At 38.5% G+C, this 12386-nt stretch overlaps 1 protein-coding gene across 1 annotated transcript in view; it reads left to right on the plus strand.

The window, feature by feature from the left end:
• Positions 1-12386, plus strand: part of LOC121408414 (deleted in malignant brain tumors 1 protein-like) — a 65094-nt gene that overhangs the window by 34992 nt on the left and 17716 nt on the right. The window contains exons 25-26 of the mRNA XM_041599891.1: positions 590-922; positions 2475-2795. Of these exons, the coding sequence (XP_041455825.1) occupies positions 590-922; positions 2475-2795 (654 nt within the window). The remainder of the gene's footprint in view (positions 1-589; positions 923-2474; positions 2796-12386) is intronic.

Genomic DNA, 12386 nt, shown 5'->3' on the forward strand with positions numbered 1-12386 from the left:
ATTCTGGATATTTCTCAAAAGCATAGAAAATTATGTAGGACTTCAAGTCTTCAAATTTTCAAGTTGAGGCTCTCAGATAAAATATGATTTTTATAACTTGTATACATATTACAATATCAGCACTTGTGCCGGAATCGCTGAACTTCTAAGGGTAACCAAGGGTGCATATTTTAGTTTAAAAAAAAATCATACTGAAAGTCATAAACTAAAGAATCATTCGACAGATTGCTTTGACAATTCTTACTAGAGTAATGTCAGTATCAACTCTTTTTTGGGGTGGCTCACAAGTCTCAAGTACAAGGGAAAATCTATGAAGATATGAAATACAGTAGTGTGTTAGATCCTTTGTCTGGATGATTCTTGGACTGCCTATTGCCACAAAAAATGCATGCAGTCTCGATTTTATGTAATCTTGATATCGATGTTTCATTCAAGGATGCATAATTATACACCCTCAGTGGAGTAGAGTATACAAGAAAAAGCTGCTTTGATATCATAATGCTCACTCTCAGTGATACAAAGAAGAATTTCAAAGGATTGAGTCATAGGTTCAATGAATTTGCATTCCTTTTTCCTTTACTTTTTTCAGAATCAATCCGTCTTGTGGGTGGCTCATCAGATACTGAAGGTCGAGTGGAGGTCTATTACAATGGAGAGTGGGGAACTGTATGTGATGATCTTTGGGGTAGCACCGATGCTACAGTGGTATGTCAAATCCTTGGTCTGGGTGATTCTGGGATTCCCGTTAGTTTTGCTGCGTTTGGAGAAGGTAGTGGAAGCATCATTCTTGACAATGTCGAGTGTGACGGAACTGAAACAGATCTCTTTGCTTGTCCTAGTAACGGTCCATACAATCACAATTGTGGTCACAGTGAAGATGCAGGTGTTCAATGTATTAGCACAACTACATCTTCACCTACTGGTGAGTTTTTTTTTAAGATTCCAAGATATCTAATTGTGATTGAGTTCCAAAGTAGACACCATTTGTTATAAACATTGCATTGAATTCATTAATGTTTCTCAAAAATTTATGAAGGACCACTGTTGCTCCACAAATCGTCACCCCTGTACAAATTGTCACTATGCGACAGTTTGTAAAAGAACTGAGAACACAAATTGTCACACCTGCACAAATTGTGGCCTAATTAGGCGACAATTTGTGGAGGAGAGAATTGTCGCCCCATTTCACTTAACACTTAATTTACTTGTCTCCATGAACAGACGCACACAAAAAAGGTATTGTAGAGTTCATAAGAAACTGTGAATGTGTCTCTGGGTGTGAGGGTTTTTGTATGCGTGTTAATTAACAACACTTTGAGTGAACTGATGGTAGTATCTCACATTTGAGCTGAATTTTGTACTACTTTTAAACTGTTTCGAGACGATTTTGAAACTTGTCGCAGAGACGTCCTCCGAGGCCCGACGATGTTTCATTAGTCTCGGGAATCTCAAAATAGTCCCAAATCTATCTCAGAGACGTTTCCAATACCTTTTTCCCATCACGAAATAGATACTTTTCGTTTTTGTCGCACAGATTTTTTTCAATATTTTATTCCAATATTTGTTTTCTTTAAGACGGATTTGGGACTACTTTGAGACGGTTTCGACTTGATTTGGAGATGATTTTGAAGCTTGTCGCGGAGACATCTTCACAGATCCTACGATGTTTCATTCGTCTCGAGAATCTCAAAATAGTCCCAAATCCATCCCAGAGACGTCTTGAATACGTTTTTCCCCATTACAAAAATAATACTTTGTGTTTCCGTCACAAAGATATTTCCAATATTTTATTTTAATATTTTTTTCCTTTCAGACGGACTTTGGAGTACTTTGAGACGGTTTTGAGAAAATTTCTAAACTTGTCGTGGAGACATCTTCTGAATCCCCGCGACATTTTATGAGTCTCGAAAATTTAAAAAAAAACTGTGTCAGAATAGTCCCAAATCCGTCTCAGAGACATCGCCAATCTTTTTTCTTCGGGAATTCGATACTTTTTTCAGTCAGAGAGATGGATGTGACACATTTTGGATTCAGGAGACATTTTACAATTTCAGCGCTTGGGTCAGAATCACTGAACTTTTTATAGGCTACCTAGCTCGCATACTTGACAAGAAGAAAATGCTCAGACTCAAGATTGTGCACTTCTACAGAATTACTTGAGAGATCACCTTGAAAATTCTTACTTGGGTATTGTCAGAATCGATCCATTTTGTGGATGGTTCTATCCTGAGTACAAAGGCTGAGTGGAAATCTGTTACGATACGACCTAAGGTAGTAAGGATGCACTAAGTCTCCATTTATATAATCATGGTTTTGACTTATCAGTATTGAGGTGTCAGATGCACCCTCATTTAGGGAAAGTGTATGTGAAATGAACCCTTCCTTAATGCACACTTGAAAATCAAAGAAGAATTTAAAGGATAGACTCATAAGTGAAATAAATTTGCATTTCTTCTTTCCTTTGCTATTTTCAGAATCGATCCGTCTTGTGAATGGCGCATCAAATTCTGAAGGTCGAGTGGAAGTCTATTACGGTGGAGAGTGGGGAACTGTATGTGATGATATGTGGGATGACACTGATGCTACAGTAGTTTGTCAAATCCTTGGTCTGGGTGATTCAGGGACTGCCCTTAGTTTTGCTGCCTTTGGAGGAGGTAGTGGAAGCATCATTCTTGACAACGTTCAGTGTTATGGAACTGAAACAGATCTCTTTGCTTGTCCTAATAGTGGACCAAACATGCACAACTGTGTACATGCTGAAGATGCAGGAGTTTCATGCAGCAACACACCTTCTGGTGAGTTTTATTTGATATTAAATGGCTAAAATACTATTTTTTGCTCAGAGATAGGATTTAGGTGAATCCCACAAGAACTAGTTATAGTGTTATAGTCATTCCTTATATGGGTGTAACTTTGAAGTGGCTTGCATGCTTGAATCCAGGTCTTTCTGTATTTAGAAAAATAAAAAAGAGCTTTTATAAGAAATTCATGCAGATGGAATGCGTCTTTGCAGAGATAGCCAACTCTCTGCACTTGCATAGGGCGGCCCGCATGCAGTGTTACGAGAGAGCAGATCCTGGGTCATGGGCAAAGTTGTGTAATCTGAACACCCATATGAAACCAGAGACTATATAATGCATCAATTTTAGGAGAGAGGTTTATGTCTGATTTTATTTTTGATCACTGAACTAGTAGTGATCCGTCTTGTGGATGGCTCATCAGACACTGAAGGTCGAGTTGAAGTCTATTACAACGGAGAGTGGGGAACTGTATGTGACGATTCCTGGGACGACACTGATGCTACAGTGGTCTGTCAGATCCTTGGTCTGGGTGATTCAGGGACTGCACAAAGTAATGCTGCCTTTGGAGAAGGTAGTGGAAGCATCATTCTTGACAATGTTGAGTGTGACGGAACTGAAACAGATCTCGTTGCTTGTCCTAGTAACGGTCCATACAATCACAACTGTGGTCACGATGAGGATGCAGGAGTCTTATGCAGCAGCAACACTGGTGAGTTTTGTTTGATATTAGATGGCTAAAATACTAACTTTCATGAGATCAGAGATACGATTAACTACAGAAATATGCGGCGGCATTTCATTCCTTATATGGGTGCAATCTTGAAGTAATTTACAGATTTCTGCAATTAAAAAAAGCTGTTATTAATTCTATACTATGGATTTGGCCTTATCCGCCGCCGCAGAGATTTCCTACTTGCTGCATTTCTTCTCCGATCATCTCCAAATGTGACATGAAGGTCCATTAAGCAAAGCCACCTATTGATTTTGATGTGGGCGGAGACATGGTTGCCATGGTAACCATATTTTTGTGGAAAGATTTTGTCTCACCTGCGAAGCAAAGTGAGACTATAGGCGCCGCTTTTCCGACGGCGACGGCGGCGGCGGCGGCGTCAACATCAAATCTTAACCTGAGGTTAAGTTTTTGAAATGACATCATAACTTAGAAAGTATATGGACCTAGTTAATAAAACTTGGCCATAAGGTTAATCAAGTATTACTGAACATCCTATTAGAGTTTCATGTCACATGACCAAGGTCAAAGGTCATTTAGGGTCAATGAACTTAGACCATGTTGGAGGAATCAACATCGAAATCTTAACCTGAGGTTAAGTTTTTGAAATGTCATCATAACTTAGAAAATATATGGACCTAGTTCATGAAACTTGGACATAAGGTTAATCAAGTATCAATGAACATCTTGCATGAGTTTCACGTCACATGACCAAGGTCAAAGGTCATTTAGGGTCAATGAACTTTGGACGAATTGGGGATATCTGTTGAATTCCCATCATAACTTTGAAAGTTTATGGATCTGATTCATGAAACTTGGACATAATAGTAATCAAGCATCACTGAAAATTTTGTGCAAGTTTCAGGTCTCATGATTAAGGTCAAAGGTCATTTAGGGTCAATGAACTTTGGCCGAATCGGGGGGTATCTGTTGAATTACCATCATAACTTTGAAAGTTTATTGGTCTAGTTCGTTAAACTTGGACATTAGAGTAATCAAGTATCACTGAACATCCTGTGCGTGTTTCAGGTCACATGTCCAAGGTCAAAGGTCAATGAACTTTAGCCGAATTTGGTGTATCTGTTGAATTACCATCATAACTTTGAAAGTTTATGGATCTGATTCATGAAACTTGTACATAAGAGTAATCAAGTATCACTGAACATCCTGTTCCAGTTTCAGGTCACATGATCAAGGTCAAAGGTCATGTAAGGTCAATGAACTTTGGCCATGTTGGGTTTTTTGTTGAATAACCATCATATCTCTGTAAGTTTATTGGTCTAGTTCATAAAAAGAGGACATAAGAGTAACCATGTATCACTGAACATCTTGTGCGAGTTAGAGTAGTATGCAAAGTCAGCACTGCTGCTATATTGAACCGCGTGATACAGGTGAGACGGCCAGAGGCATTCCACTTGTTTTATTCTTGTAACTCATGTTTTTCCCCAATTTGTCATAACAGTTGGCACACAGAAGCAATATTAGAAGGTAAAGTGAAGATGCCTATCATTTTTGGTGGGGGGGGGGTCTTAGGGTTACAAAATATATCTAAATTACTATATAATTGTATTCCCTAACAGGTGTACTGGACAATACTTTAGGTTCTGCAGAGTCACGCTGCGGCGTCATATTATTGTCATCAATTTGGTACCACAGGCAAAATGTGGGCAGGGTCATTGTTGCGATGGGTTCGGCTGATACATTTGCTAGGCCGCACGACCCGCCGAGCATCTCTAGTAATTTATGCGGATCTTGGACTGGGTCTTTGCAGAATTCTTTGGAGAAAGCTACCTCTCTGCACTCCTTGGGACGACGCATTGTTACAGGAAAGAAGATTCTGTGCCATGGGCAAAGTTGTGTAATCTGAAACCCATATTACACCAAATACTATATAATGCACCAAGTTAAAGGAGAGAAGTTTATGTCTAATTATATTTTCGCTTCTTTGAACTAGGATCTATCCGTCTTGTGGGTGGCTTATCCGAGACCGAAGGCCGAGTGGAAGTCCAATACAACGGTGAATGGGGAACTGTATGTGATGATTTCTGGGATGACACTGATGCTACAGTTGTTTGTCAGATCCTTGGTCTGGGTGATATTGGGACTGCTTATTCTAGTGCCCACTTTGGAGAAGGTAGTGGCAGCATCATTCTTAACGAAGTTCAGTGTAACGGAACTGAAGCAGATCTCTTTGCTTGTCCCCATAGTGGACCAAATATTTATAACTGTGGTCACTTTGAGGATGCAGGAGTTTCATGCAGCAACACACCTTCTGGTGAGTTTTGTTTGATTAGATGGCTAAAATACTAATTTTCATGAGATAGAGATATGATTAAGATTATTCCAACAAGAAATGGTTGCAAAATTATAATTATTCCCATATGCATGGGCATAACCATGAAATAGCTGACAGGTTTGAATTCAAGTGTTTCTGCATTTAGAAAAAAAAACATTTTAAATTATTTTTATGGTTGGACTGCGCCTTTGCAGAATCATTTGGAGAGCGCCAACTCTCTGCACTTGCATAGGGCAAGGCATGCATGTAGTGTTACATGAGGGAAGATCTGTGCCATTGGCAAAGTTGTGAAATCTGAAACCCCATATTAAACCAGAGACTATACAGTGCGTATCAAAAAAAAGGGACAGATTTGAAAAGTCTATAAAATTTTTGTTTCAAATTATGATGTCTATATTTTGGTGTTAATAGGTGCTCTACGCCAATATATGTAATTTTATAGTCGGCTATGTTCAGCCTTGGTTCCAATAAATGATAAATGACTTTACGCAAACTTATCTGATGTGTTTAATTCTTCTACTTTGGCGTGGTTGCAGCGTTGGATCTTTACCAAGTCATTTGAAGTAAGAATTATAGGCCATATATGGCTACCACATCGACGATCAGATACAGTGGTTGTAGTGATATTTGCGATTGTCTGGCTGTTCATCACTTCCGATTAATTGTTTCAGTACACGGTAAGCACTTTGGATAGCCCCACGTATACATAATTACGATGGCGCAGTCCGCGGAAGCGCCCGCACATAGGTGCTTGATGAAGGATGAGACATATGAATCCTTCGTTTTATGGAGGCAGTCCCTGCTCCATTTTCTTCAGACCTATTCTAAATTTACATCTTTTCTTGTTCGTGATTGTTCATGGCATAGGAGTCAAAGTTGAAGCCTTTTCGAGGTTTTCATGATGATCCTGTTGACTTACCAAATCGGAAATCTGCTGCGCAAAAAGCAATATTGTTGGAATGTATGCTTGGCCAGATCTCGATTTATTGCCCTGTCATTTCGCGAGGCCAAATCATCAATTCTTCGACATCTCTTGCTCAAATTTGGTCTATGATATGCATTCATTTTGGTTTTAGTGACGATTGTAACGTCAGTGATGATGGGATTGACAAAGATTGTGAATATGAGACAGATGCAGATATGTCTGTTAATAAAGAAAGTGAATGTGACCCAGATGTATGTGAGCTTGGTACTACAGGTGAATCAGAAAATGGTTTCATAATGTACAATGAGAATGTGCAGTACTATGACTATGAGACAGGCGTGTGCGAGCGCAGAGTTGGTCAACTTGCTGAAGAGAGTTGCGCAAGCCTTTGTGATTTTCTGATTGAATCTGATCAAGTCAATGAAGACCTCCTTGGTTCATCTAACCGCAACGTGACATTTGTCACTGTGTCCACCAATGGCATAGCGAATATTCCAGGCATTGATGTTGTTGATTGCTCATCGAAGTCAGATGAGATATTTGACATTACAGAGTATCTCCATGGTTGTGGATTCCCAGCTGGACCAATAAGTGTCCCCCATTCTAAGCCTAGATTGACGAGTGCTGACTCGTCAGTGAATGATCTTGTTGATCGTGTTGACTTTCCGGGTGACTTTCTCACCAATCCGGGTTGTGGCTCATCAGAGATAGATGAGGATGAAAATGACTGCAACGATGAGTTGCACAGTGAATCTTGTAGTAAGGACGACTTGCAGTCCCATCGTGCCTGTCGCGTCGGCATCGAATGCGCACATGTATCCACAGACGTCAGTCTCACATCTGATCAAGCCTCTAGCATTGACGGTCGTCTCGATGTTCATGCAGTCATTGCCACGGTACATAGGCCCATATGGAGCGTTGTGGCCCAGTGGAGTAGTCTTCGGACTTTGAAACAGAGGGTCGTGGGTTCGAATCCCAGCCATGGCGTAATTTCCTTCGGCAAGAAATTAATCCACATTGTGCTGCACTCAACCCAGGTGAGGTGAATGGGTACCCGGTAGGAATTATTCCTTGAATGCTTTAGCGCCTATATGGCCGCTCAGCTACAGCCGGGGTAATAATGATATATACCAAGTATATTTCAGCGCCTTGAGCACATAATCAATGTGGATTTGGCGCTTTAGAAATACTCTATATTATTATTATTATTATATGTTCTCATCAAGATGGACCAGTTCCTCAGTCACATCCGTTGCAGGATGTTGTTCCAGAGTCTATCGTACCTGGGTTTCATCCAGTCCCGAGTGATGAACTGCTAGTTCCAGTGACTTCATCAGTTGGCCCACCCCAGAAACTTGGACTCAGTTCACACGGTAAAGACCCTCAGACTACTCCCAACAGATGAAATGAAATGTCCTGCTCATGACATGCCCTTGGATATGGCCACCAGTCCTTCCCAAGTGACTCTCCTTCACGTCCCTAGAGAGAGGGCCCTAGCTCCTCCCAGTCGCCCTCCTGATGCCCCTGCAACAACGACCAGTGCTGACTTATCCTACATCCTCTCCACTGATGGCAGTGATAACTCCCGTCTTATGCTTTCGAGGACACTACATCCTGTCAGCAGTAGCAGTGATGCGTTAGTCTCTGCACCGGTCGTTGACCTTCAATCTACTTTGGATGACGCCCCTGTCAGTTGCCCCGATGTCCATGCGCCCCATGGTCGCCCACCGGATGAGTGCTACAGCGGTCTGGCGATCCCAATCATCTCTTGCATCCCACTGAAGACCTGGAATTGTTTCCCGAGCCGTCTGCTGGCTAATGTGTCATTGCTCCATCCTGACGCGTCTATGGACAGTCATTCCCACAGAGTCGTCGTACCTACTTAGACATATTTGGCACCTTACGTGATGCAACCTGACGAGATGATGCCTCCCTTGCATTCCAATGTACAAGGTCCTGACTTAGCTCCGCTCCAACAACAGACTGTTTACCTCCACGCACCTCCTCCAGCCCCTCCGTTCCCTTACAGCCCACCCCAGTGTCCCATTTTTGCAGTGTAAACTAGCCAGTCATCCTCAATCTTTGTGAGTCTTCTGCTGAGCTCATAGGACTATTTCTTGACTTCGCTTATTTGAACTCATAACTCTTTTCTCATATCATTTGTACACCTTTTGCTTCGAATGATTTGTTTTTCTACTCTTTCTGTCAGCATTTAACATGACTTGTGATACACTTGATATTTTTTTGTGCGTGCCCCCCCCCCTTTTTTTCTTAATTTTTCGATTGCTGTCTATGTAATGTTCCCATTATGTTTTTTTTATTTGCATGGATTTGATATACTTATAAGACAATAAAGGACATTAGACTGGTATCTGCATGATCTTGGTTTTGTAATATGTTCCGATGATTGTTGATGTTTATGACGAATGTGAATTTTTTTTATCATTGCCTGTTGTTTATCATTATGTAATACTGCATTTTTTATGCCAATCAGGTTATTGAAACTATTTGTGATTGCAAATCATATCAACTCATGTTGCTTTTGACACTTACATGTTGCCTTATATATGATGTTTCAATAGTCTTGCTTTTTTTTAGAATAACTTATTGAGTTTTATATGATATTATTTGGATATTTCTATTGAAGCTTAGTTTGAAGCTCGGTTTTTCAGCATTTTATTATTCGTGCACTTAGGACCAATACTTTATGCATTTTCCTTCGAATTGTTTTATTTATAAACGGTATATGGATAATATTTTGTAAACGTGTTTTTGCTATTGCTTTTCAATGATATTTGTATTCCCTTTTACGGGGATGCCAATAACATTTTTTTTTTATTGCTTGGTACATTTCTTTGATGTGTTTAGAGAATAGTGGCAATGGTTTTTAAGGAATGTCATTTTGAGTCAAAATGTTTGGTATTTTCATATAGCTTACATGTTTACAGAGAGGTTTTGTATTTTGAATAGTCACAACGTTTAGTATTTTCATACAGCTTGCATGTGTCCAGAAAATTAAAGATAAAGGAGTTAGTATGGCAGAAAGAATTACAAAAAGTTAAATGTATACAATATAAGGCTGTTGCAAGATCATTGTATGTTGTTGTTTGGTAAAGGAGCCATGCCTTTAATTTGTGTTTAAAATTTGAATACTTTTGATGACTGTTATTTGCGCAGAGAAAAGTTAGCATACTATGTGATTGCCCTTTTGAGTTTGTTTTATTATTGATGACTATATGCACAGAGAAAAATTAACATGCTGCATTACCGTTTTTATTTAGTTTATGTTAAACTAATATTGATGAAGGTATATAAACAGAAAATGAGACAAGCTGCGCAATTGCTTCATAGAATAAGTTTCATATGATACATACGTATGTTTATGTTTATCATTAGTATACTACATGCTTGAACAGGTTTAGTCAGAGAGATTTTGTTTAACATGTATTTCGTAAATTGCATAAAACGTGTAGCCTAAAGTATACTTATGGTTAACATTCTATGCTTGGCAAGTTTCATTCGAAGGTAATTTTTAGTACATGTATTTCTTGGATTGTCACACATAGGGTGTATAAAGAGATATGTAACTTGTTAGTGAAAAGGTGCAAGGATAGCGGTGTAAAAAACCCTCTGTATTGTATGGAATCAAAGTCCTCCAAGGCCTTAACTCAATCGCCTTTAACAGAATTTTAGAAATGTCAATTGTGATGTTTTGGATTGTGTTATGAAGTTTATTGTTTTAGTTTTGCTTTTCGCTCGAGGTTTAAAGTTGGAGTTGTGTACCATTTATGATTGTACACAATAGTAATAGTAATGGTAATTATTACTTAAGATTGAAAGTAGGATACCTTTGGTATAATTAAGGTTCTTGCTACTATGCATGTTTTTGTCAGTTCAGGAATATTGATTTATATCGATCAGTAAAAGGAAAAAAGAAAAATGGATCACGCCAATATATGTAATTTTATAGTCGGCTATGTTCAGCCTTGGTTCCAATAAATGATGAATGACTTTACGCAAACTTATCTGATGTGTTTAATTCCTCTACTTTGGCGCTAAGGTCTTATCTTTCAAATGCTATTAAAAAAATCATTTCGTTCATGCTTGAGCGAACACGGAATGTTTTTGTCTGGGGTTAAAAAGGAGGCTTGCGCCAAAATGGCATAAAATTATAAATATGATGATCGGACTTCTTGCTTATTAGCAGACTACCTCTTATCCTTTTCATTATCTTTGCCATAATTTTCAAATCATGCGGTCAAAATTCATTTTCAGATCTATTTATTTACTTAAATTGTTATGTTATTTGTTTCTTTTTAATATGCTCTCTGTTAGCTTTGAATATTCCTTCTTCAAGCTAAAACGACTTTCAACCGAAGTATGAGAGTAGATTTTTTTTCAAATCCTTTCATTGTGTGCTAAAAAGGTTATGGTCCCTTTTGAACAGTGCCACACAGATGGGCGGGGGCTCGGGATGCCCCCCCCCCCTCAATAAAAAAAATCATAACAAGAAAAAAGTGGACAGGAAAAGGAAAGGTAGAAAGCAAAATATGATATGATTTTCTGAATATTATGTCAAAATCTATCACAAAATTTGATATTATAATAAAAAAGTGGGAATATTTGCATGCTCACTTCGCTCGCTCACAACTTTTTAATACATTTTACCCGATCTGCCATATCTACCTCCTTCAAAATTGACTCAATACACTATTGTCATTGAAAGACATGAATCCCTTCCTGTGTTTCCTGTCAAGCAATTTAACATGGTCAAAGAATCAATGACCCCTTGAAAAATAGATTCATGTCTTTTAAAGGTACATAACAAAATTTGTTTCATATAATAAAAGGATTTGAATAATCACAAGTTTTTTCCAATTAATAATGCAAATCTTCTTGCTTGGGTTGACAAAAAAAAATCTTTTCTCAGTTACTTATGAAGGAAAATTAAAAGGTAAGAGTTTAAATGAAAAAATAAGTAAATAAATAAATTTGTAAATAAAATTTGACAGCATAATTCGAAAATTGTGGCACAAATAATGAAAAGGTCCAGAGGAACTCTCCTGATTAGCAAGAAGTCTGATCATCATATTACTCATATTCTGCAATTCTGGCGCAAGCCTCTTTTTGAACCCCCAAACAAAACGTCCCGTGTTTGCTCAAGCATGGACAAAATTCATTTTTTTTTAATTGCATTTCAAAGATAAGACCTTAGAGCACCTATTAGCACCAAAATATAGACATCATAATTTGAAACAAAAATTTTATAGACTTCAAATCTGTCCCGTTTTTTGTCTCACCTGCGAAGCAAAGTGAGACTATAGGCGCCGCTTTTCCGACGGCGGCGTCAATATCAAATCTTAACCTGAGGTTAAGTTTTTGAAATGACGTCATAACTTAGAAAGTATATAGACCTAGTTAATAAAACTTGGCCATAAGGTTAATCAAGTATTACTGAACATCCTATTAGAGTTTCATGTCACATGATCAAGGTTAAGGGTCATTTAGGGTCAATGAACTTAGACCATGTTGGAGGATTCAACATCGAAATCTTAACCTGATGTTAAGTTTTTGAAATGTCATCATAACTTAGAAAATATATGGACCTAGTTCATGAAACTTGGACATAAGGTT

This window comes from Lytechinus variegatus, chromosome 2 (genome assembly GCF_018143015.1).
Source record: "Lytechinus variegatus isolate NC3 chromosome 2, Lvar_3.0, whole genome shotgun sequence".
Taxonomy (NCBI): Eukaryota; Metazoa; Echinodermata; class Echinoidea; order Temnopleuroida; family Toxopneustidae; genus Lytechinus; species Lytechinus variegatus.